The sequence below is a fragment of the Engraulis encrasicolus genome, chromosome 1, assembly GCF_034702125.1.
Source record: "Engraulis encrasicolus isolate BLACKSEA-1 chromosome 1, IST_EnEncr_1.0, whole genome shotgun sequence".
NCBI classification, from domain to species: domain Eukaryota; kingdom Metazoa; phylum Chordata; class Actinopteri; order Clupeiformes; family Engraulidae; genus Engraulis; species Engraulis encrasicolus.
Window position 1 is genome coordinate 25,863,251 of NC_085857.1, and position 27,628 is coordinate 25,890,878.

At 42.5% G+C, this 27,628-nt stretch overlaps 1 protein-coding gene across 1 annotated transcript; it reads right to left on the reverse strand.

Annotated features, from left to right (window-relative positions):
• On the reverse strand, nucleotides 1-27,628 carry LOC134449364 (polyunsaturated fatty acid lipoxygenase ALOX15B-like). The gene is made up of 13 exons (XM_063199259.1): nucleotides 27,460-27,628; nucleotides 22,214-22,295; nucleotides 20,492-20,614; nucleotides 20,113-20,213; nucleotides 16,504-16,673; nucleotides 15,881-16,024; nucleotides 15,005-15,208; nucleotides 14,345-14,431; nucleotides 13,993-14,162; nucleotides 13,572-13,693; nucleotides 7,268-7,368; nucleotides 4,599-4,769; nucleotides 1-3,967 (listed from the first exon to the last, which is right to left on the reverse strand). Exons 1-13 carry the CDS (start codon nucleotides 27,581-27,583, stop codon nucleotides 3,788-3,790), a joined length of 1,779 nt encoding a protein of 592 aa, XP_063055329.1. The 5' UTR covers nucleotides 27,584-27,628; the 3' UTR covers nucleotides 1-3,787.

The window sequence follows — 27,628 nt, forward strand, 5'->3', positions numbered from 1 at the left end:
GATCTTCCACCCAAAAAATAAAAACATCAAAAATCAGTTTTGACATGCTTGCAATTTGTAATTTGCAATTGATAAAATGTTAACACACTGATGACACTCTCATAAAGTGCACAACTAGAATACAATAATGTAAAGAATAAGCATGAAGACAACAACACAGGTAAATATCACTTTGATACTGATAGTTAACATCTTCACTGTAAGACGATCTATACGATTTCTTCTTTGGCAGATTCGAGACGATCTTGTAGTCGATATCACGATTGACAATTAATATCTTCATATCGCCCACCCCTAGCCCAAGAGCTGTATGCTCCATTTTTTCAAGGATGGAACATTTTTCACTACCAGGGACTGTTACAATGCTCTATCTTTGATAATCACAGCACTGCGGAACTCTCATGACCACTGGACATAGTTTTTCGGTTTATCACAAAAAGATGACGATTGAGAAATCCTCACCCCTATCATGCTCAGTGCTGCTTTATGATCACTTAACCTTTTGTCTTCATGCACCTTACTCGGATTGATGTTCTTTGCTGAATACTATTTATGCCTTAGTTCTCCCTACTCTACATCACAATACAACTGTACATCGCAATACTATATCATAGATTTATTGGTCAACACTCATTCTTGGTCATCTTAATCTCTTTTCTACTTCGACTCAGAACATGTGTTTTTGCACAATTGCATTTTCTATTTTTTTCCCTGTAGTTTTTATTTTCCCTTCCTGACTGTTATATGTGTCTTGAAATGTCCATGTGGGCATCAGGCTTGTACGAAATTCCGAATTGAATGAATTTCAATTCAAAGTAATGCCATAATACGAACACAAGGTGGTGTCATTACCTTGAATTTCTTTGAATTTAATCTACACCACCCATTGAAAGTACATAGGACACCACCTCCTAGTGTTCGTATTATGGCATTGCTTTGAATTGAAATTCTTTCAATTCGGAATTTCGTATTTATGTAAGCAACTCAACACGTCCAAGGATCAATTAAGTTACTCTACTCTACTCTACTCTACTCTACTCTCTTAGGCTGTATTACATTACATTTGGCAGATGCTTTTATCAAAAGTAACTTACATTACAATCAAGGACATACTCATAGCATAAAACACTTGCAGATACATGGTGCACAGGAAAAACAGAACAGTAACTGCAGATGCCAAATAAGGTTCTTTAAAAAAACAAAACAAAAACCACCCAAATGCACAACATGCCTTATACCTGCTTATACTTTGTTTATACTGGCTCTGTTTATTCTGTGAGACTTAAGCGGCGTACACACACAAAGCTAGCTTCTCGCTTGCTCCCCTACTCGCCACTCTTTCATGGAACGTTCGCTGAAAGTTCCCGCGGCTTTAACTGCCAATGGACAGCCGAGAAGTACCGAACTCTGCATTCCTATTGGTTACTCGCTTACTCGCCTCGCTCGAAGATAAAATATTTTCAACTCGGAATCCGCCCACATCGCATCGCTTGTACAGTACTCGCCTACTCGCCTGCGAGTCTCGCTGGGACACATTGACATTCTATTGAGTTCATTCGCTGAGCGAGTAACTAGCAGCGACGTGTGTGTACGGCCCTTAATGTGATGTTGAACTAGAAGCACTCAGAGCGCAGACCTCCGCCAAGGAAGCTGCTTAATAGAACATTGACTATATTACACCCTCTCTTTCTGCCTCCTTTGTAGAGTTAGAAACTGGAATGTTTTTCCCTGGCCCGGAATTCAATTTGCGGTCACTAAGGGCGTCTAGATTTATAGGCCAGCAATGATGAAGAATCTTTAAAAAGGTCCTGGTTCTGGTTCGTGATCCGGATCACCACTCTTTCACTCGTTCCTTGGGTCATTACCAACAACTCCACAAAGTTTCGTCTAAATCCGTTGATTAATTTTTGAGTTACAGTAGCCTGCTGACAGAATCTTTAAAAATGTCCTGGTTCCAGTTCGTGATCCGGATCACCACCAGAATTTAATCACTTGTTCCTTGGGTCATTACCAACAACTCCACAAAGTTTAGTCCAAATATTTTAATTCGTTTTTGAGTTATCGTGCTGATAAACAAACCAGACGGTGGGCTAGATTTCGTAGCTCCTTTAGAAAACGAGTTTCGTTCTCACTCTCGAGTGGCAACTTGATTTTTCTAATATGACCTCCTGACTATATGTAAAGCAATATTCTGGCTGTTGCCACGCTGAAAAGTTGCACGTTGATATTACAAAATAAAGAAAATAAAAAAGACTGGGGGTGACGTCATATAATGCACAGTCAATGGGAAGTCTCTGCCCCTCAAAGTTGAAAAGGGAATATTTATCCGCATATCGGGCTTTTTTCATAGGCAGATAATTCGCCTAATCATTGAAACAACGTAGGCATTTCATTCCTGACCATTTTCCTGTTACTGGACAAAATAACACAGCTTGCATTTCTTTACTGACACATAGTTTTTTGGCGAATTGATATACCCCCGTCACCTCATTGCTCTATTCAATGCTTTGAGGGAACAGACCTGTCTTCTTTTTGACATTTATCTCTCGTTGCCCAATGATGGTCAGACAGTCGAACACTAACAGCAAAAAAGAGCACTTCTGAAAGTTTGAGAAAAATATTTGTTTTTGCATGTACTCAACAAGTGAGCCCACTTACCCTCCAACTTGTAACTTTTTGCCATGAAATCTGACGTTTCCGGGTAGCATGCACGCGCTAGCTGTATTCTGCCTCGTTGATTTTTCATTGACGTGACGTCACTCGGTCGGCTAGTTTTTTGTTGTCATTTTTATAAATCAATGTGCAAGTTTTGAGGATGGCAACAGCCAAAATATTGATTAATGGGTTGTCAGGGGGTTATATAAGCAAAAATAAAGTTGCCACTCGTTAACACCAACGAACTGACAAGATATGAGACTGGGCCCACCACCTAAACAGACAGACAGACAAACAGACAGATAGACAAACCAACACGACCGAAAACATTACCTCCTTAGCGGAGGAAACAATATAAAAAAGGAAGTTTCACAAAACTCATGACAAAATGCAATGCAATGCACGCTTCAGATAGCCTGGTCCTGACCATCCCATAATACTACCATTTCATTTCGTATTTATGGTCTGGCATTTGTTTGCTCTGAAGCAATTGTAGGAAGCAGGAAGCTTGCATTCAGTTATGGTTTGAAATTATTGGACACCTCTCACCCAATCGCTGGCAGTTACTCAACAACAACATAGCGCAGACCAATGGCTCTGGCGCAGATGTGTACGTCATTGTCAGGAGCGTCCTCCCCCTTTCTCGACAACGTGGGGGGCGTATTCTATTATTAGCTGTTTTCTGGGGGGGCGTTGCGATCAAAATTCTATACTCATGAACGGCGTGACGTTTTCCATGTGCGTTACGCCCATTTGTGGGGGAAAACAACACATGCAAGTCAATTGGTGATGTTGGGGATTAATAAACGAAAGATACGGACCTGTAGACTAGCGTTGTTCACGCGCAACATGCCGAAAACGTGTTACGTTGCCGGTTGTTCAAATAATATAGCCAAACAGCCGTGGCTGAAGCATGGAATGTATTCATTTAGGCTAGCCAATGTAGCATAGTCAATGAGACATTCGGTTTGTTTTCACCCATAAAGGGGCGTAACGCAAATTTAAGAGCAAAGTACCCGGATGACCGTTCATGAGTATTGCTCCAGGCACTCCACAGAGAAGCACGGCCAGACTACAGTAGTGGAGCCAATCCTTTGGCGGAAGTACGTAGGATGGCTCGCGAGGCTACGCTTCAGATGGCCACACTGTTGTCCACGTTCTTGGGATCCAGATAGGTGTAGGGAAGCACCAGTGGCTTGTTCCTCTTCTCGATGAGCTCGGATAGCTCCTTCAGATCGCTCTGGAAGTCCGCAATGACCCGGAGAGGGACGTCTTCGTGAAACAGATCTTCTGGTAAATATCCCAGAGGGTGCTGTGGAGAAGGATTCGAGATATGAATAGGTAGGTAAAAATACTGTAGAATCTGAAATTTAAATAGAATATCCCTAAAAAAAGTATATAAAAATACAAAAGAAACACAAATTTGGTTAATATCCTATATGTTGTGAGAAGTGTTAAAGATCAGCAGGTTGATGTGTATGGCAGCAGAAGGGTTAGGAAGATGGTTGTAATCTCAAAAGTAGCGAAAGGGGTAGCTGAAATCCCATCCATATACCGGTAAGGTCTTTTCTGTCTAAATGAAAACTAAACTGCCCCAAAACAAATACTATCATAAAAACAACAACAATAATTATAACAATAATATTGCACAGTAATGTAACATATGCATTATGAATAACATGTAACGTATTGACCTTGGCCATGGCTCAAACAGCTAAGGCGCCGTACTGTTAGACCAGTTGTGGCCCACTCGTACCATTCTGTCGAATAGTAAAGTCTCAACCATGGCCTAGCCCCCCCAACCCCCCCCCCCCCCCCCCCCCCAAAAAAAAAGAATAATTAAAAAAATACAATAAAAAAATAAAATGAAATAAAACAAATTGATAATAATTAAAAAAAGAAATAAATAGATAAATAATATGCGAAGTATTATGAGAACTTACTCGGTCTGTTGATTCCTTGCTCAGCAGCCTCAGGACACCAACGCCGTTGACAGTTGTGCCGATATCAGGTAGGGTCTCGAAGAAGACGCACTCAGTGGTCTGGCCCTTGACTGTGGGAGGGGGCTTCCTGAGGGTAGTAGGGTAGTTTGGCATCCATCCACCATACTCATACTGGTGAAAGGGGGGAGGGATGGAGGTTACTACACTCTCAGAAATAAAGTTACAGGACTCGTCGCTGTGGCAGTACCCTCAAGGTTACAGGCAAAAATGTAGCTAAGACTTACACCTGTTGGATGCATTTTTTTGTGACGCAGCAAGGGATAGACGGCAATACATTTGTAAATTTACAAAAGATTCTGACAGAGACTGACAGAGAAGATATGACCTCACTTCCTGTTTGGCAACTTATAGGACAATTTTGATTGGCTCTCACGGCCAAACGATAAATGATATTCTAGATATATTGATAACTTGTGTAAGGCTTAGTCCAGAGATGCTATACCAGTTTTCAGAAAAGTTGGTCAAAAATTGAGGGAGAAGTATTTTTTACTGATTTTCACAAAATTCAAAATGACGGGAAAACTATCTGACGGAAAATTACTTTGGATTCGTCTCAGCCCTAGGATAGTTTTTGAAAATTGAACATACGATACGATGCAAAAGTTACAAGCAGAAATGTCCCTGCAACTTCGGCCTGATGGTGGCACTTGCGGTTTGGGGGTAGGGACCTATACATTTTTGTGGGTAATGCTGACGCCCAGTACCGACTGGGGAAACTGCCAGGCGGGATCCGCGACGCGCAATATCGCGCTGGGGGTGTGGTCACGGATACTCCCATTAGATTCTCCCCGGGGCTAACTACGCTGCTCACCCGACTTTCGAGCCTCGCGGCGCGGGCTGTCTCGCAGCTGACACCGGGTAGACCGAGCGAGATAACAAACGGCGAACGGTCGTTTGCACACATTACTCACTCAATATCACAACACAGTGTGTACATGGCTTAAATACGATTGTGTTTTGGTCCTAGATAACATCTAAGCCATGTTATATCATTATAGAAGTACAGAAGTAGTCTAATATAAGCTTGTAGCTGCCTGGTTCTAGTAAAATGCTAACGTTAGCTTACCCAGTTAGCTCAAAACATCGAGTGATCAAATGGCAATGTGGAGTAACCTTTTTGTGTTACATAAGTTCGTGGTGCATTTTTACATCAATCCGTGGTAGTCGTGACATTTATAAGCATTTAGGGTCTTTATATTAAGCAAAAACGTGATGTTGGAAATCACAGAAATCGCCGCCATGTTTTTCAACATTTTTTGTAACTCCCGCCCTTGCTACCCATACGCCCATCTGATTGGTTATTGGACCATCAAATTTGCATGATATAGAGAACTCGTCTATATCAAATCGCGTCCCGCTGCGATATCGCTTCACCTCCGCGCTGTCAAGCGCGATATCGCCCCCATTCAAAGTCAATGAGAGCGGAGCGGGATTACTCTGTGTGGGTAAGGGCCGTGAGACTACTAATAATAATAAATAATAAAATAATACATTTTATTTTTGAGCGCCTTTCAAAATACCCAAGGACACTTTACAATCAAAACAAATACATAACAGTAGAGAAAGTATAACAAAGCTTCAGTGAATTAACAATAGGAGAGTAATTAAAATGCAAGAATAAAATAGAAATAAAAGTAACTTACAATAAAAATAAATGGTTTTAAAATAAGAAAAAAGAAGTAGAATGCATTTGAAAATAAAATAGAAATGAGGGGGAAAAATAATATGTAAAATAAAAAATAGACTGATTTAGATTTGAAAGTAGATAGTGTAGAGCATTGACGAAGTGACAGTGGAAGAGAATTCCAAAGTTTGGGGCCAACAACACTAAATGCCCTGTCGCCCATGGTGCGCAGGTGTGTGGAGGGAACTGTAAGGAGGACTGAGTCAGTGGAGCGTAGTGTGCGGGTGGGATTGTATGGGGTGAGGAGACTTGTGATGTAGGAGGGTGCAAGGTTGTGCTGGGCCTTGTATACGAGGAGGAGAATTTTGAAATGGATACGTGAATGGATAGGAAGCCAGTGTAATTGATAGAGGATAGGGGTAATGTGATACCAGGGTCTGGTGTGTGTAAGTAATCTAGCTGCTGAGTTTTGAATGTATTGTAGACGGTTAATCAATTTAGTGGAGAGACTAGAATCTGTGTGCCAATTTTCAGCATTGTCTTATGTATGTTTCTATAAATAAGAAAAGGTACAAACATTTAAGGGGCCTTCACCAGCTTCGCTGCTTGGCCCCTAACAAGTCATTCAATTTTGGTGGTTATCCGGATCACAATGCGGATCCAGGAATTTTTGAAAAAGTTCTACACCATTGCGGGATAGGGCGCATTCTAACATTCCGGTTTCTAATTCCACAAAAACAAGGAAGAAATACTTGAAAAAAATGAGGGCGTAACATCAACAATGTTCTATTAAATAGCTTCCTTGGCGGAGGTCTGTACTCTCTGAATGCATTTCTAGTTGAACATGTTTTGTTAACTTAAATTATTTAATTATTTAAAATTCTTTATAAAGCACACAACGAGCTGCCAGTGAGTGTGTATGGAACAAGTTTGGAATAAGCTTCGCATAAATGGTCTTGCCTTGCTAATCGCCATAGCAACCTACCTGTCCATTGTTGACAGCAGCGTGTTGGCCTGATGCAGTGAAGATCACCATGGTGACAAACTTGACAAGCTCTGCCAGGGTTTGGAAAGATGACGGGATTCCTAGGGAGGAGAATGGATGGACATTTCTGTGACAACAGGACAAGTACACAGTACATGTGCACACATACAGAGACACGCACAGTGCCATAATCTCTCCCTAGTTGCCTCCCCATGCCTTTTCATTAATTTATGACTCATTCATTCATTCATGACATTTGGTCGCTAGCTACTGTTCGCTGACTGGCCGCCCGATTGTACTTCTTGATTTTCAGATCATACATTTCCTCCCATACCTACTGGCTGAAGAGAAATTGAATTGAGTGAAGCCACTGGGTGGTGACAGCCTGGGCTCTTATGTGCCCTGTGTGCCAGGTTCCTTAAAATGTCAATCAAATATACTGTCAATTGTCTATGAAGTAGTCACATTGAGTATAATAATTAAGCGGGCTTGCGGAGCAAGGACCATGCAGAGCATGGCCCTTGCAGAGCAAGGCCCGTTTATAGTAATCTCTAAGTCCTGTTTTATTATTATTATTATAGCTTGGTCTTGTGCAGGGCAGCAGTAAAAATAGAAAATGGATCTCCTCCTAGGCCTTTCGAGATAGAGACACCGTTCAAACACTAAAACGACCGGCTCGGCTTGGAGATTGCGTATCGTTATAGGCTTCTCCGTGTCTCTTGTCGTTTTCCCGTTTTTGGCGATTTTGTTAAAGCCTGGGTCCCCATTGAAAACAGTGGTGGAACCTCCATGAACCAAAATTCCGCCACTCTAAAGATTAGAGTGTAGGAGGCTTTTTCGGTCATAAAACATCAACACTTTCACCTAGAAGTTTAGTTGACGCGTTGTTAGCGAGCTCTATGGGATGTCTCCAAATTGTCAAAGTTTCATCTCCCAACTCCCAATACTTTTTAAATGGCAGGTTTTTTAAAAAAACAGGCCTAGGTCTATGGAGAATCCCAGTCTTTTGAAAAGTGCATTTTTCAAGAGATCAGCGCATGTCCCACACGGAGGTCCATTTGTGCCTGAACCCTTTGACCTATAAACTTCATTCAAAGACTGTTAGAGAGATCACAAGCATGACTCCGATCTGTGAAAAGGACACGTGCCAACTCCTTTTAGTTTTTTTACAACGATGTTGTAAAGACAAAAAAACTCATTCTCATTTTCTCCCCTGTTAAAGGCTCAATACTAACTGTCTTTCAGTCAATCACAACAGGTGCAGCCAGTGAAGGATTCCATTTCAACTGTCACTGTCTCAAGATTCCATTCTTAACGAGCAGGTGCGAGCAAGCATTCTAGAAGCCTATTGTTCAGCTCTGCAATGCAATGTAATATAGTCTTGCTGGACTATGCATGATAATTAGCTGCTTGGCTTAGTGGTAATGCATGCTGCTGCATCAGAGATATGGAGGTTGAGGGTTCGAAACCCACACAAAGCCATGTTGATTTTCTAAATTATATCATATGCAGCGTTCCTTGGCCGACTTAAAATGCCATGTATATCATTTAGTATGTATGGCAAATGTGCTGAATTACAGATATTGAGGTTGGGGGTTCGAAACCCAGTCAAAGCCATGTTGATTTTCAAAATTACATCATATGCAGTGTTCCTTGGCCAAGTTAAAATGCCATGCATGTCATTTAGTATGCATGGCAAATGTGCTGGATTACAGATATGGAGGTTGGGGGTTCGAATCCCAGTCAAAGCCATGTTGACTTTCAAAATTATATCATATGCAGTGTTCCTTGGCCAACTTAAAATGCCATGTATGTCATTTAGTATGAATGGCAAATGTGCTGAATTAGGGATATGGGGGTTGGAGGTTCGAACCCCAGTCGAAGCCATGTTGATTTTCAAAATGATATCATATGCAGTGTTCCTTAGCCAACTTCAAATATCATGTATTGTATGTCATTTAATATCAATGGCAAAGGGGTTGGATTACAGATATGGAGGTTGTGAGTTCGAATCCCGCTCGAAGCCATGTTGATTTTCAAAATTATATCATATGCAGTGTTCCTTAGCCAACTTAAAATACCATGTATGTCATTTAGTATATCCCCAAAACGCAGAGCTACAACACTTTCAAGATGGCTGAATCCAAGATGGCTGAATTGTTTGGCCCATAACTTCTGACTGGGTGGATGGAGTTTTTCCAAGATTTATTTCAGCTTTGTTTTCTCAATAGTACTTTGTTTCATCTCTGCCCCAAAAGGCAAGCCCGCTTCCAGCATTTTCTGTGAGAATGCATTTCTAGTTAAAATAATGAGCCGAATATAGCATGTACTAACATGTCCCAAAAAACTTTTTTCTCTATTTTGGGAACTGGCATAATGGTATATAAAGGCATAAAGGTTTCCCTGCAGGCAATCAGGGGGCGCTTTCGTTCCGTTCAATAGCTGATACCCTATCCTATGAATATTAAACTTCTAAATCACGTTTTTGCAAAACAAAGAAAGAAAGAAAAGAAAGAAACTGAGAACGTTGTTGCTAACTCTGTTAGAAATTTACTTGTTTGCTATGCAATTTCCCATCGTCAACCTACTAAGTTGCTAACTGTTTAGCAATGATACTTCATAAACAGGGTTACATGCTGCCATTCCGACATACCGTCATTCCGACATTGACGTTCAATTGTCGGAATGCTGATATTGTCTTCAGAAATGAAACGTCCCCTCATTCCGAATTTCAATTTTTCTTTTGTCGGAATGGTGGTATGTTTTTTTTTTTTCAACATACCAGCATTCCGACACGCGATTTCAGTACCACACGCGTGGACAGCTCACCATGGAATAATAGGGCTGCACCAGCTGCAAAAGCCGAGAAAAAGACACGCAAGTCAAGCCAGAATGATCGCACCCACTCAGTAATTTAGGCTACTGATGATAAGGGGTGATGGCTCGTTGTGTAGCCGATATTTCATTTGTTAGTGTAAAACTGATGCTATTTGTTTTTGTGACAATTGCCTACACCGATAAACAGCGGCTTCCCTATGGTGCTTAACGTACAGACACACATAATTGTCTTTAAAATAGAACCTAATTCAAGTTCATTGGCTGAATAATGATTCCCAGGAGCGCAGGATATTTTTTGGGAGAGAGACCGCTCGTGCGTCGGCAGCAATCCACCCCCCCCCCTCCTTTTTTTTCTACATGTAAAAAAATAATGATCCCCACGAGCGCAGGATATTTTTTTGGAGAAAGACCGCTCGTGCGTCTTAACACTTGACCGAGGTGAAAAGTGAAAAGCTGCCGAAAATAAAAAGCACAAAAGTGACAATTGCCTCAAGTTATTTTACCACCCAGAATGCTGTCAATCAAAATGAAGCCTCATAAGCTGTATTCAGGACAACGCTGGAATTCGGTTCGCTGATAGATGAACTTCAAATGATTTCAGCACCACATGCGTGGACAGTTCGCTGTGCGCCCCCCCAGCTGTTATAGGCTACTGACGAACAGCTGCGATTCACCACTTCCCAATTCAATGCCTTGTCGCTGACATTATGTAGCCTAGGCTATTGTAGGCATAGCCTATAGCCTACAGTTCTCCAGCAATGAAGCCAAAAGAGCTGCGCATCGCAAATACAGAGGCTACACATTGCATTTACTGGTGTTCTAGTGCTATGTTACCGTGGGAGTTGAGATGCAAAAAAAGATCTGAATCTCGGTTGGGCGGGTTGCTGTTTAATTCGATGTTTGTAGGCTATGACCTGAGTTGAATGCATGCAAGCCGAATGTTTGGAGTGTGAAAGTGGTTGAACTTGGCGTTGGTAAAGAAATGTGTATGAGATATAGGCTACCCGTTTCTTTCCATGGACAGCTCCCCTTAAATGAAAGGGAAGGGGGACAGTCCGCGTGTGAAAGGTGGTCTGGCCACTTTCCGCTTATGTTTAAGTCTTTGTTTTGGTTAAGTTTATTTGTAAACTTATGTATGCTATGCTTATTTAGGCCTACACCGGGAGGAGCGGCCAGAGCTAGACATTCGCTCGCACACATGCACAACACACACCGCTGGCACCACACACACCGTATGCCTTAAAATGACGAAGCCTAGGAAAATAACATTCATGAAAATGTTTATTTTCCAGCGCATCCTGGAGAGAATTACGCACGACGGGCGGAATTCTCCCGTCTCCACTTAAGTCGGTTTTACGCGCTTTGATCCTGCGCGTATTCTCCCCCCTGAAATATTACCACACCCCTCGCGCTTAACTCCGAAAAACAGCGCGTACCCCAACATGGGCGTGATATATGCAAAATGGGGGATGAATCTAACCTCAGCTCATTTTCACAAACACAAGGCGATTAGTTGAGGTGAGATAACGAGATGGAAACGCAATGTGTCCCTTTCACGGGAACCCAGCTGAGCGTTTTGGTGCGCAACAGGTTGATTGAAATAATAACATGATGAAACGTTTTGTTAAAAATTGAGTTTGGTGTGTTGCCTAGACAATTCCAGAAATTAAAAACTGATTTAAAAGGCCGATCATTGCCTCTTAATTCCCACAGTAACAGCCACATTGTATTTGCTGACTGTTAAAAGCGCTTCTCCGCTTCTCTGTAGGCTTACAGTAACGTGGCATTAATATCATTGGATGTGGATCTCAGCTGTCCGCCAGCATATGACACTTACAGGCATGCTGAAGAACGAACAAGGAAATTGATCGTCATGAAAAAAACGGAGACTTTATAGGCCTATTCTGTCGCAGACATGGGAATTAATTGGGCATGGGCATGCAACGCCAAGCCAGGATTTAAACACGCAGCTGAAAGGATGTACTAAAGACCTGAAGCGAAATGCCAAAGACATGCTCTGATATGTAGGCCTTCCTTTTTACGTTTAGTTATAATGAGATTCAGGAAATATTTTGTGTCTTACAAAAACATATAGGACAACCTAGGCTACCTAGGTCGTGGCTTTGTATGTCGGGCATCAGTTCAGAAAGTTTAATAGGCTTCATGCACATATGCACGAGTTCCAATAAATCGCAAAAGTTGAGGAGTTGCAATAAAAACCCTTTACTTAACGTGGCTACAGCATAGTAAAAAATGGTGAAGGTTGTTTTTGAATAGGCATACTTTGGGTGGCTGTTTGGACGACTGGAACATCACTCTTTAGCCTTGTCAATTTGCGCATGGTGCAACAAGGTGTTTTTGGTTTTGGTTAGGCCTACCGTCAGTGGGCACAACATTATGATCCTCAAACTGATTAATTAATTAATTGCCTTTGTATGGAAATTCGCCGATATGTCCTCAGTACTATAGGCATCAGTTGGGTTCTCCGCATTGCGACCGCCGCTGCTGTAACCTGCATGCGCGCCCCTATCTGCACTTAATTGGATGTTTCCACCATTTCCCCCTTTCATAGTGGAGTCCCCCCGTCTTTGTTTTTACTAATCAGTTTCGGTATTTCCTTTATAGGGCACATGTGCCTGCTTATCAGTGTGTCGGTTGGGCGGGTTGCTGTTTAATTCGATGTTTGTATGACCTGAGCTGAATGCATGCAAGCAGAATGTTTGGAGTGTGAAAGTGTTGCGTGTGTTTGTTTGAACATGGCGTTGTTGTTGAATAAATGTGTGCGAGATGTAGGCCTAAGCTGTATTCAGAAATTGTTTAAAACATAGCTGCTGCTGCTAAGAACTGTACAAGTGTCACTTTTGTGCTTTTTATTTTCGGCAGCTTTTCACTTTTCACCGCGGTCAAGTGTTAAGACGCTTAAATAGGCCTAATAAATAATATCGCGCTCATGGGGATCATTAATTTTTTTTACATGTTAAAAATCCTGCGCTCTCTCCCAATATCCTGCGATCATGGGGATCATTATTCAGCCAATGAACTTGATTTAGGCTCTATTCTAAAGACAATTATGTGTGTCTGTACATTGTACATTGTCAGTGTCACTTTTGTGCTTTTTATTTTCGGCAGTTTTTCACTTTTCACCGCAGTCAAGTGTTAAGATGCACGAGCGGTCTCTCTCCCAAAAAATATCCTGCGCTGGGGATCATTATTTTGTTTACATTTAAGAAAAAGGGGGGGGGGGGGGGGTGGATTGCTGCCGACGCACGAGCGATCTCTCGCACCATGACCACGGACAGCTCCCCACAAGTGTCGGAATGTTGACATTAAATTGTCGGAATGGTGATACCAAAATGTCGGAATGACGGGATGTCGCAATGGCGTCATGTCGGAATGGTGCTATGTCGGAATGGCGAGTGCCCCCCCATAAACAGGATCCTGAATTGTCGCCACTGTGTAATCTCACCTGAATGTTTATTTCCTAGGAAGCCATGGGTGTGTATCTCCCTGATCCATTCACATAGCTCTGCGTCCTTTTGCACATGTGCACCACACTGATAGTAGTGGGTCAAAATCCCCTCCACGTACCTGCATAGCAGAAATAACGGTGTGAGCAGAAAGATGTAAAATATCTAAGATATAAAAGATAAAAACAAAAAAATGTAGTAATAAATGACGACAAATTAAAATACAGATGCTGACAACATAATAAATGTAATTTAATTTTTTACCTGTGATTATTATCTTACCACAATCAACATTCAACAACTTAATTTAACAGTTATGGCAAAACACACACACACAGACACACACACAGACACAGACACAGACACAGACACACACACACACACATACATAACAAGGTTGAGCTCCCAAAGTAACAGTACTTGTTGATGATGTTCCACAGTTTGAGTCCGTCATCTCTGTAGTAGTAGTTGGGCACCGTCTCCAGGCCTCTCTCTTTGATGTTGTCAGGCAGGCAGAGGGAGCTGTAGGTCAGGGTAGCTGTGGCTCGCTTCATCAACTCTATCAAGGATGGACCTCCTATTCCTGCATACTACTCAATATAGGATATATTTTTTGTCATTTGTCATTGTTACCATTGCAACGAAATTGAACAGCCCTTTTTCGGGTAAAATAAAAGATATTAGGAGAGCACTCAAATACCTTACACACAAACACACACTAACACTTTGTGTCTGTGTGTGTGTGTGTGTGTGTGTGATGTGTTATTGTTACCGTGGTAATGGCTCCCTTAGGTGATATCAGCTGACTGCGTGCCATGCTGTTGATCTGGAGTGTGTAACGGATGTGAGGAAACAGGAGCTGGGGAAACATACACACATCGTCAACATTTTGTCGTAGTATGTATGTAATTTCTGTTTTTAACTTTAAACTTCAGGCAAACATAAAATGTGTGAAGACAAAATGCTTTACAAGTTACTTATACAGGCACATTGTATGTATTAGTGCTGCTAATAGATGTAACACTAAAATACAGTGTTACCAAGATTTTCATACAATGCAATATTTTTAAAGGGTGCTGAGCTAGGGGGTGCCCAGCTAATTAATGGTGGAACACCCTAAACTCACTCCTGTATACAACATACAAAGTGTTAGGGCCTCCGCACATTGGTTCCGACAGCACTGCGGAGCACTTTGGCTTCCGACATAATTCCGACCCCAAAATCCAATTTCACACGAACATAGCATGGATAGTCAATGGGCGGCTCCGACAAAATAGAACTCGTGTCTAATCGCTCAATAGAACCCTGCACACTGGCGACAATGTCAGGACATCGGTGCCAGTGTGCGGGGTTCTATTGAAAACAATGGAATCAAACTTTTGCGGAGCACTTTGTCGGAGCCGGTGTGCAGAGGCCCTTACTGAGCCAATACCTTGTAGAGTGGATGTGGGGGAGGCAAGTTCCTCAGAGTTGCCACGGTGAACACCTCTGCTAGCAGGTGAGTTCTCAACAAGTGATAATCGACCTCATGCACGCCAAACTCTGCGTTCCGCACAAAGATCTTGGCCAGCTTCCAGTCCCAATCGGAGTCCGAGGGAAGAAAGATGGGGTTTTCCGCCCCAGCCTCCTGATTCAACTTCAGATGAATGAATGGAAATGAAAATGAAATTGTAAATATAATAAGGCAAAATATCCATAAGTATATATAGTACTGCTTCAATTTGCAGTTATGGGTAAGTGGTTATGGTGTCAGGCTTGTAGCCCGGGGGTTGGTGGGTGGACATACCAGACCAAATCCAATTTCGTGGTATGGAGTGTGTCACAATGATATTGGGATTTTCCAAGGTGGGATTTCGCTTACACTTAACCCATTAAGACTAGGGTACTATTCCACGAACAAGGCTAAGTGATGAACCTGGATAAGTCAACCTATAGGAAGTGGTAAACCTCCTAATAGATAGTCCACACGTGTCATTTAGCTAAGAAAATGAAGACTCCAGGCTCTTCTATTACATGATTTACCAGTCCCTAAAGGTTAATTTAACCTGGTTTCCTACTAAGTCAGGTTCTTGGAATACTCCCTAGGAGTAGCAACTGTGCAAAACAACCTTTGCTGCAGCATCTACCACATTTATTTTTAGTAGCGTTTCCATTCTGTTTTGACCTGTTTGGTCTTGGTGAGCTTATCAGTTGGCAAACAATAATAGTGAAAAATCTCAGCTCAACTGATTTCATTTCAGCATTATTTTGAATTAGTATGTATATAACCTCTTTGAGTCTTTGAATTATATGAGAGAAGGGTCTGTACCTGAATAGCGATGGGAAGCAGTTTACCATTCGGGTTGGAGTACAGCAGTACCAGAGGAGCTGTTAGATACTGCTGCTTTTTGTGGATTACATTTCCCACAAGTCCGTGCAGCATCTTGTAGTCAGCCAGGAATATGTTTCCTCTCTGGATTGAGAATAGAATAGATTAAATGATAGATCTGAAATCAACTGTTTAATCCAAAGTGCTTAACAGTTATTTGCAGGGTGTAGGTTACAGTGCTTGGAGCAATGTGGGGTTAGGTGCCTTGCTCAAGTACACTTCAGCCATGGATTATTCCATTTACCATTCAGCCTTGGATGGAGGTGTAGGGAGAGATATGAGTGGGTAGAGTAGTAGAGTAGAGTAGAGTAAAATATAATTTATTAATTCTGAGGGAAATTAAGGTGTCCAGTAGCATACAGTTGTGTTCGTGTCTATGATGGCTCTATACATGGGTTCTAAATTTTGTTTTTCCCCTGACTGCACGAAACTAACTGCGCACAACTCAACCTCTGATTGTTGGAAACCGCCGTCGGTCAAAAAATTAACTCAAGTGGTTGGCTGCCAGTGTCTTGCCCCTCCTCATAACATCGTGTTTACAAACACTGTGAACCCATGTATACCATCATCTCCTGCTCCAAGGTACATCCTCCCATGGAATCCTTGACCATCTCCTCGGTGACGGGGAAGTTCTTTGGCAGTTTGGAACAACGCTGGATCAGCATGGGGTTGACTCCATTCAAGTACTGGGAGCCAAAGAACTCATCCTTGTCCCAGTTGTCCTTGATGTAGTCTGCGAAAGCACATGCATAGTCAACATTATATGGGGCTTTTTCAAAATCTTCTTTTAGAAAACATAATTTCCTCTTTCAGTCGAATCACTTCAGAATCTCTATGGGAGTACGCTCTCAGCTGTACAATTTGCAGAAGATCTTTTCAATCACGCCAGAGGTCCAAAGAACTGAGCTGTGGGAGGGATGACCACTTTATCAAAACTGAATGGTTGCGTCAGAGTCATACAGAGGGGAGAGTCGGGCAATCTCCACTGTGTCCTAGGGCCAACTCCCGCATTAGCAAAATTAGCTGTTTAGCGTCTCAGAACTGCTTAAGCGTTGCGAATGTTAGTGCCTAGAAGTGGGCGTAGCACACAGCAAATGCGATGCGATGCAATGCAGGGAATATGACAAGACTTGCTGTTCGTAGTAATAACTTCAGATAAACATCACAGATGGTAAAACTGTTGTGATTATCATTACCAAGACAGATGATAGTTTACATATTTGTGGTGATTACCCCGCTGTATAGTTCGTTAGTCCTTATTTTTGGCTTTTAATATGGGGGTTCTATGTTGAGTCTATGGAAAGACAGCCGCTTTAGGCACGACCTCGATCTCGTTGAAAGGCAGGGCTGCAATTTAATTCCTGGTCCTCCAATCGCGCAACTCTCCCCTCTGTATGGCTCTGGGTTGCGTCAAAGAGGGTAGATTAATAAAGAGGATTCAAACCCTGCCCACCCAATGCAAAAGAGTGTGCTCAAGTTGGGTGTCCTTAGGGGGCGTTGTCCCCTCCTTTTGAGGTGTTTGCAAAAGAAGTGCACTACCGCCATCTATAGCGCTAAGGGGACTCCATTTATTCTCAACCTCAAGACTTTCCTAACCGAAAGTCTCCTAAAGGGGCATTCACCCGACATCACATGGATACCGGAAAATAACTAGATTGACGTATCCATCTATAAGATCTCTGCTTGCATGTTTTGGATTCTTGTTTGGACTCTTCAAGACGTAAATGTCATGAGCCCTTTCACTCCTTAATTGCTTGCTATTATCTGTCACTCTGCTCACCGGTCTCTCTACTCAGCCTAACTAGCTCCACCTGCCTCTGCCCTACTCTGATCTAATTACCTGGCCAGCTGCGCTGCCTCACTCACTAACCTCTCCCAGTATTTAAAGCCTTGTCTTTCAGCTCTCCTTTGTCAGATCATCTGTAAAGCCCGCAAAGGAAACATGCTTGTCGACACTTCTCTGACTCCTGCCTCTGAACACGGACCCATTCGACCTCCTGATCTTCTGTCTCAGAGAACCGACCAGCCTTCTGCCTGTACAGTGGAATCCGCTTATAGTCGTCACGTTTGTCCGAGCCAATTTGAACACTGTAAGCGATTGATTACTAAAACCGAATTTGTATTCACCTCTTTTTTGTCTCTACCTGTCTGGCAAAAATGAGCGCTGAGAAAATGAGGCTTACATGCATTTCGATCGTCATATCTTATGATGTTAAATAAATTTGTAAAGTTCCCATTCCACAAACGTTTTCTGGCGAGTTTCTGCACAGTGTGATTCAGGTTATGCATGCAAAACGCCGCAAGAAGGACGCGAGAACACTAAAGCATTATCTAATGACCCCCTTTATGTTCTTAAAGGGTGTAATTAAATTATTTTGCTATATATCCCTACTAACAATTTTTAGTTATACGAAGGTTCCCGGAACACAAGCCCTTGGTTCCAGTTTAGTTCTGGGTACGTCCCCAGAGAGTCATGTTTGGTTATTTTTCCGTTCTCACTTGGTTGGCAGGAAAGTTTAATTTTCGTTCCTAGAATGTTATATGTGTAGTTCCTATTCCGTTCCCTTATTGTTCTCTCACCGTCACTTTATTCCTGTTCATGTCATGTTTGTTCCCTTGCCGTTCCCATATGGTTCCCTTAACCTTGTTGGTTGCATATTTGGTTCCTTAGACATGCTCCTGATGTTCCCCCAACCTTGTTTATTATTGTGAATGTGTTTTGGTCCTGCCCCACTATCTCTCACCATATTTGAGGTACCCTGATCATGGTACTTAAGCACCTCCCATCCTCCACCATGACTGAAACACCCTGCGCCTGGCATCAGTTTGGCACACTGCTCTCTTCAAATAATGTTTAAAGTTGCTGAAAATATGTATGATGTCTATATTTTCTAAATCAGTCTATACCGTACTGTACCACAATGTGAGAAATACCTGTATCAGCTGAGCATGTATGAACACAAATATAGTGGGGATTAATACCAAATGTTTTCCTTAATGAAGTTAAAAGACAACCATACCATCTTCATCAAGTGCACAATGGAGCAAGCAATGTAATATGTGCTGTTACTGACTAGCTCACAAAGCAAGGCACAAGATGTAGCTAACAAATGCCATAAGCCAAAAGCGCTATTAGCTTGCTTGCAAAGCAGTTGAACAATGCTGTGCCATGCTGACCAGCCAGCAGGCAGGCAGGCAGACAAATAACTAAAGCACTCTGACAGTCCAGGTTTATATACAGGCTCAAGAGTACCATGTGACCAGATTGATTAGGAGTTTTTCAGGTGCAAGCAATTGAGTCATGATATACCAGCCCTAAGTAATTAGGTTTGGCCAGGCGCTGATGGACAGATTGGTTGTGAGGGGCCTGCTTGTTACCGGCAAAGGTGTAACAAGTTCTCAAGTTATTTCTTTCACACACCACATCTTTAGTGTGATGTTGTGTGCACAGCCAAACCTTAGATCAACCCAACCAAGTTGAGTTAAATGAATGAAATGGAATAAAAAAAAAGATTGTGTACATGATTAAATCTGGAGGAAATACTGTTACTAATATGTAGACGTATATGATTTAATCGGGTGGACAGTCATCATTGCTTATGCTCTGAACAACACAGTATAAACAAAGTTGGGGGAACATCAGGAGCACGTCTAGGGAACCAGACGTGACCAGACCTATAATGTAACCATCAAGGTTATGGGAACCATATGGGAACGATGAGGGAACAAACATGAAAAGCAATTAAGGTACGGTGAGAGAACGGCGAGGGAATGGAATGGGAACCACACATATATCGTTCTGGGAACTTAAATTAAACTTTCCTGGCAACCCAGTGAGAACCAAAACAGAACCAAAAATGACGTATCCGAAACGTATCCAGAATCGAACCGGAACGAATGTCTGCTTGGTTTTTACTGTAACCAAAGGGAACGTTTCTAAGTGGTAGATTTTGGTTTGGTAATAACCCCAACCTTTAGAGAACCAAAAGTCAAACGTTCTCTTTACGTTCGCTGTTACTAGGGGTGCCCTATTTAAAAATTGTAGCACCCGCCCCTCCAAAGTTCTCTGCACAGCACTGAGAAATGGTGCCATAGATTTTTTTTGTGTGTGTGCAAGTAGTTGCAAAAAGTAATAGTGTTTCTGCTAACATGATTAATGAAAAAAAACATACCAATAGTATTGTTCTTAATGGCAATGACTTTCCTCATGTAATCAATGCAGGTCCACGAAAATGGACAGATGGATAGTCCGGTCAAGCCCAGAAAACCCAACCTACACACAAACACACACACACACACACACACACACACACACACACACACACAATAAACACACACACACTATAAACACACACACACACACACACACACACACACACACACACACACACACACACACACACACACACACACACACACAATGAACACCAAATAAATGCACAGACAGCACTACAGAAGAATTAATAAAAAAAAAAACAATGCTAGTTTTATTTCTTTATAATTTGATATTTGTGTGCATGCGTGCGTGCGCGCGTGTTCGTTCTTTCTTACTGTGTCCCTGCGGTATAGATGAATTCCGTCTCCTTGGTGAAGGAGAAGCGTAGTTCGGCAGGGAGCTCCTGGACTGTTTTGTAGTGGACCACTTCTGGCGTTCCCTCCTCGTATATGCGCCATCTGCACACACACACACACACACACACACACACACACACACACACACACAAACACGAGCACAAGCATACAACCTCTGGGGTTTCGTTCTCATATATTCACCATTACATGTAGGCTGCTATACTATATTCTAACTATATAGCCAGGACCTGCAAGCTATCTGCACATGCCATCTACACACTTACCATTTCCCAATATCAAGTGTTCTAGCCTTGGTAGTGCGTGAAATGCCTAACCAGAGATCTTATAGACAGAGATACGTCATTCTAATTATTTTCCGGTATCCACTTCATGACAGGTGAACAGCCCCTTTAGGAGACCTTTGGATAGGACACCTTTGGAGTCTTGAGGTTGAGAATAATTGGAGTCGCCTTAGCACTGTAGATGGTGGTAGCGCACTTCTTGTGCAAACACCTCAAAAGTAGTAGAAGAAGGAGGGAACAACGCCCCCTTAAGGGCAGATTATAGTTCAGCAACGGCGCCTGTTGCTTATGGTCGCTAACCACTGTTGATGTTAGAGATCTGCGCACGAGGTCTCATGTCGTTAGCTACATTTGGCTACAGTACAGTAGTCAGACTGCAGGCATTGTGCCGCGAGTGCTAAACTGATGTATTGTTTGTTTGTTACTTACTAATTCAGTCATTGTAGCTTCATTTATTTACACAGACTAGAAAGAAAGCGTTCGTATTCCACAGAATATTGTCAGTTTGGCTCTCGTAAATTACTGGAAAGCTGTGCCGCCACGAGAACAAGGAAGTAGCGAGACGACCAATCACAGCGCCTTTTCTCTGCAACCTTCGCAACTGTCTGTCGCGTAGTCAGGATTTTTTTGAGGCGCGCGACGACGGTTGCAGAGCCTCTGCGCGGGGGGCGTGGTCGTGCACAGACGGTTGCACAGGCTCTGCAACCGTCAGCGACAATAAGTATAAATTGGCCTTTAGGAGACCCAACTTGAGCACACTTTTTTGCATTGGGTGGGCGTGTTTTGATTTCTCTGTATTAATCCAACCTCTTTGGCCCAACCTTGCGATCACACCACCGGCGTTGAAAGAGCTACAGCACTGCTGACTCCTGCCTGGAAAGCACAGGTCGGGGGCGTTGAACGCGGCAAACGATTCAACCTGAAGAGTTTGACCAGGGATCTCGACCAACCGAAGCTCGTGTTTAGAAAAATGTCAACATTCCATTGGCTTACGCCTGCTGACACCGAGCTCATTACATATTTCTAAATGAAGTTCAACTTTTGGTGCCCTTGGCTCTAGAAACGTTTTTGCAGCTTTTACATTAATGCTTCTGCTGCCTGCTCTCCCATACAAAGTCAATTACTTCCGTCGCTTTCCACGCGTTCAACGCCAATGGTGTGATCGCACGGTAATGATTGGATAGTCTTTGATGCAATCTGCAAAGCATCCGACCACTAGGCGTTTCACGCACTACCAAGGCTACAGTAGAACACCTGACATTGGGAAATAGTGACTCTCTCTGTATATGTATCTCTGTCATATTTCTCATTCACATAGACACACACACACACACACACACACACACACACACACACACACACACACACCACACACACACACACACACACACACACACACCTGTACAGTTCCCTCAGCTCCCTCAGCTGGTTGGCCCTGTGACTCTGGAGTTTGGGATGAGTGTCCTGGAAGTCCAGTGTAGCTGAAATCAACATCAACATGATACTGTATCAATAGCCACATTTATACAGGGACATTTTTAATCTGATTAAATAAACCGAGTAAATATGTGTAGTGGTGCTCCCGCCCCTTCAAGCACTGCCACAGCTGCGTGGCATCATGTCGCCACAGGTGATTGTGTTTTGGAATTTCCCTAGTCTACATCGCCTGTCATCACTGTCACCTCGGTTCTGTTTCAAAAGAGGGAGAAACATCAAAGGCACGGTGGTCAGTTCCACCTATATGGACACCCCCACCTATATGGACACCCCCAAAAAGACTTGGCTGCAGGGATACATGGAAATTACAGACGTGGGAAATGTGCTCATTGTTCACATACATTTGACACAAAAACATTCAGTCATCCCCCCTCTGGTAAGATCAGAAATACCCTATAAAAGAATTCATCAATTGCCTCTCAACACTTGTGGTGTACATGTTAAAATGCCCATGTGGGTTGATGTACATCGGCCAAACAAAGCGCAATATAAAACTGAGAATCGCTGAACACAAAGGGGCAATACAGAATGGAAACATGGATTACGCTATAGCTATAGACACTATAAAGAAAAAAACAAATCATGGGTCAGCATCCTCCCTGAAATTCATACTTATTGAACACATACAACAAAAACCGCGAGGGGGCAACCCAATTAAGCAACTTTAGGAGAGAGCCTACTGGATACACGAACTGAACACAGTAGAACACCATGGTTTGAATGAATTACAGGACCCCAGTGTATTCTTGTAGCATGCATGCACTGCTGAATTGCACATTGTAAATGTTTTTTTTAATGGACTGGCCTATGCCACATTAAGATTGCCTCTGGGACTATTGTTGACTAATGAACCTGCTTCAGGAGTTGGATGCGTCATATGTAAATATGGATAAGATGTCGGACTGAATTAGAGGTCTACTGCAATATGGACATTCATATTTTTGAGACAGGACCTTGATTATACACATTGGGATTTTTGCACATTGGGATTGGCACTTTTGCACTTTGGTATTATGTGTTTTTATTTACAAATGGCCTGAACCTGTATCTGAGGAGTGATATGCATTGTATGAGCTCTATGTGGATATGGATATAGATATAGGGGTGTAAGCATATTTATCTGGTAAAATGTATAAGAATTGTATAGGAATTTAAATGGTAGGATGTGATAATATGCAAGCCTAAACCAGCATTGGGTGTTGTCTAGCACTGAAATGGGTGGAGTGGTTGAAAGTGGGTGAGGTCATGTGTCCAGGAAATCACCCTTATCACCTTTGGGTGACATGCGTAATGTCAGAGTGAACCTGATGAAGCAACAGCAAAATGCATTGTTCACCAAATAAACTAATGAAAAGGAAGAAAGGAGTTCAAACTGGGAACACTGATGATGGGCTAGACCCGAAACGTTTGTCCCCTGTCTGCAAAATCAAAAACTGTATTAAACAAAGCCGATAAAAGTAAATAAAACTGACATTCAGCTCCAGTGTGCGACTCCTTTCTTCCTTTTCATTATACTGCTCTAAGAATTACGCACCAAGCGATACGCTCAGGATAAGACATTGGCGCGGACGCCAAGCCACCATCACCAAATAAACTACCAGCAAAGAAAGCAGTGTGCGGTGATTCATCCTACCTTTACGTGAACTATAAATCTAGCTTATAATGCATTATAAATCTTAGGTGTTTTGAGTGCTCGTGAATGGTTATAAACTACAGGCACTGAAGGGGCTTATAATACATTATAACTGCCATACTGCACTATGATTAATTATGATGTGCATTATAACTTGTAATTTACAAGTTATAAATAATAATGCGTTATAAATATGGGCTTCATAGAAAGTGTTACCAAATATTTGTATACCAACTGAAACATAAACAAAACATTTGCACGATTAGATATAGAACACTGTATCTGTCTCTTTTGCACAAACATTTGCCTTGTGCGGGTACTTTGGGAATCAGTGTACCTGTGATCAGTCTGGAGTGTTTGTAACTTTAAACTCACTTTCCCTCGGTAGCCCATACCCCCAGGGGTGGCGTAGTCGAAAGTACTGGTTTCAGCCATTTAACTACATTTGCATCATGCAAACAGTCATAACCTCTCCTTAAATATAAATATCTTGTGGAGTTTGGGGTAAGGATCCTGAAACCCCAGTATAGCTGAATTCGACATGAGCATTATATTACATTACATTACATTGCATTTGGCAGATGCTTTACTGTATATCCAAAGCGACTTTCAAAAGAGGATATAATCATAGCCAACATCACTAGCAGATACAATGAGCAAAATGCCACATACGTAAGTCATTCCAATCATTACGCGTTACTGCAGAGTTACATTTCTTTAAAATCAAGCAAATTCTTCCAAAAAAACCTGAACACTAGCGACTCCATCCATTCATTAGAGTCCATAACATTGTTTGTTGATTGTATCAGTACCATTTCTACTGTCAGTTTCTACAGCTTTTGACCTGACAGACATTTTTTGACAAAAAGGGTCTGACATTGGCCTCAAAAAGTGACGCACGACTCAAACGCGCCCCATCTGATTAGCATAACTTCACTGACGGTTAGGATGGGCAAGGTGTCAAAGCGTCTATGTCTCTTCGTCAAAAAAATGCTTTCCCTCGTCAAATGGCTACCAAAGAGCTCAAGAAGAGCTCCTTTTCACAGTCAATCCCGTGGTAGCAGAGAAATAGAATGTGGCTGCTTTCAGGCTTCCCTTTTGACTGTGATCTTATCACAGAACCACTGATCATCGAATCCAAATTTCTTGACATGGTATGAATACGACCCTACCTCATACTTCTGCTGCCATGTGTGTGTGTTTGTGTGTATTTATTGTATATGTCTGTATCAGTATGTTAGCATTTTTTACTGCACACACGTGTGTGTGTGTGTGTGTGTGTGTGTGTGTGTGTGTGTGTGTGTGCAGGGCTCTAAATTAACACACGCCAACACGCCAAACACGGGTGAAAATTAATTTTGGCTGGTAGAAAAAAATACCTACCCGCCAATTTGGCTAGTAGCGCCGGAGTGCAGTAAATTATGAAAGGTAAACCGCTGCTCTGACGAACGTTAGACGGTGAGATTTCCTACATTACCCATGGACACTAGCGTCATGACGTAGCCTCCCACCGTGGGCTTTCCAGTGCAGCGAGCAGCAACTCCATGCTGTTGCAGTGCACGCGCCAGGATTGAAAACATTTCAGACGACCAGCCTTCTGTCAGCTACACTGCGCTCACACTATTCTGACACTCAGCTCTCCTCCTAAGCTCTCGTCACTTTCGCTACAACCTTTTTTAACGTCACTACTGCTAGGCCTATTATTACTATATGAACCTTGCTGTAACAGGCTGCATTTTTGAAGCAGCGAGGCCCTGACCGTTTCAATGACAGGACTAACGCAGAGCTACTTCTGTTCTGTAGCCTAGGCTATGTTTAGTGCGAGTGATGAGAATGTGGCGGGGGTTAAGGGCCGTACACACACGTCGCTGCTATTTACTCGCTACTTGCTCACTCGCCTACTTGCCACTCGCTCTGGGTGATTTTGTTTACTGGTTGTCATGGTTCCCGCTGTCCGCGCCAATAACGTCCGTACGAAACAAAATGTAGGCCTACGCTGTTTAACGTTGATCGTGTGCTGTGCACAACCATGCATATGAGCCTTTGATGGTGTACACTGTATGTCTTTTCCTCAACACTTTTAACCAAAGTGTGATGGCGTGCAGAAGTTGGGTGGTCAGAACACCACAGGGGCAACGTCACCTGTCAATAATCTGTATTCTGCATTCCAATTGGTTACTCGCTTAACTCGCGTCGCTCGAAGATAAAATAAGCTTATCTCGGAACCCGCCCACATCGCATCGCTTGTACTCTCCTCGCCTACTCACCAGCGAGACTCGCTGGAACACGTAGACATTCTATTGACTTCATCCGCTGAGCGAGTAACTAGCAGCGACGTGTGTGTACGGCCCTTTAGAGCAAGGTTCTGTGTGTTGGTGACTGCTAGTAGTAGGCTAATTGTAACCGTAATAATAGTGACGTTAATAGCGACAAGGGCAGAGGGGGAGAGCTGACTGTCAGAGTAGTGTGACCGTAGCTGTCAGTTCAGTTGTCTTCTGAAATGTTCAGAGTCCTGGCGCAACTAAGTTGGAAAGCCCACGCCATCGGAAAAGAAAAAAGCAGCCAACGACGAAGCTGTGGAAGTAACAAAGGAAGCGAAGATTCCCGAGATATTATTTACTTTTAGTTAAACTAGGCTTCTTGTCATTTTGTTGCGCTCCTCCTCTCTCCTCTCCTTTTCCTTTCATCTCTTCTCCTTCCTCAGGGTGTGCGTAGGCCTATGTGAGGTTTTGAAGTGTTTGGCTGTGTGATTGGTTACTGTATGTTAAAGGTCTGTTATGTGAGTGGCTTGTGTGATGTGATTCAGCTGTTTCCAGAGGAATTGAACAAAAACTAATCAAATTGATTAGGCCTAAGTAATGAAAGTAAAAAATAAAGTTATAAAATAATGAAAAAATATATAGTATAATATGCTTATTATGTAGGCATATAGTAGCCTATGCAGGCCTATAGTGTATCTGTGTTGTAGAAATAGTTGAACAAAATGACCATAATTTAAACAAATAACTAGCCTAATGCATAGTTTATTTTGGAGAGATAAAAAAAATGGCTAGTTGAACTTCTGTTTGGCTGGTAAGAAAAAATGTCCACTAGCCAAATTGGCTGGTGGTGGAAAAAGTTAATTTAGAGCCCTGTGTGTGTGTGTGTGTGTGTGTGTGTGTGTGTGTGTGTGTGTGTGCGCGCGCGCGTGTGCGTGTGTGTGTTTATTGTGAATGAATGTGTCAGAGAAAGAATGTAAATTCATGTATCAGTATGTACGTTTGCAGTGTGTGTGTGTGTGTGATTATTGTCAATGCCTTATATGTGTAGTTTAGCTGCACATTGGAGACTGGTCAAACGCAACTTCAAACTTCTGTGCCAAGTCACTTTCGCATGGGGACCCGGTGTCAAATCTAGCCTGTGTCATTTCCCAACACTACCCTGTCTCTCTCTTTATCAACCATTTCCGGTCTTCACCCTACTGCCCTAATGACGACACAAAAACTATTTAAAAACCAAAATGTCAGTTTCCATACCTTTGGCAGGCCTCAAGACGAGTGCTTTTTCACAGCCAATCCAGCAGTAGCAAGGGAACAAGATGTCGTCGCCCTCAGGTGTCTTGACAGTGAACTTATCACAGAACCACTGCTTGGACACCATAAAGGCTTTGGAAGCAACCTTCAAGCTGAGGAGTTCTCCCAGTGA

Bases quoted from the DNA above. Each gene is read 5' to 3' on its own strand.
- LOC134449364 (XM_063199259.1), bottom strand. From the start codon at position 27,583: ATGGTGTCCAAGCAGTGGTTCTGTGATAAGTTCACTGTCAAGACACCT. The intron at 16,025-16,503 runs GTATACATGGGT...TTCTCAATCCAG, and splicing joins CCTTGGAGCAGGAGATGATG to AGAGGAAACATATTCCTGGC. The intron at 14,163-14,344 runs GTAACAATAACA...TATATTGAGTAG, and splicing joins CTAAGGGAGCCATTACCACG to TATGCAGGAATAGGAGGTCC.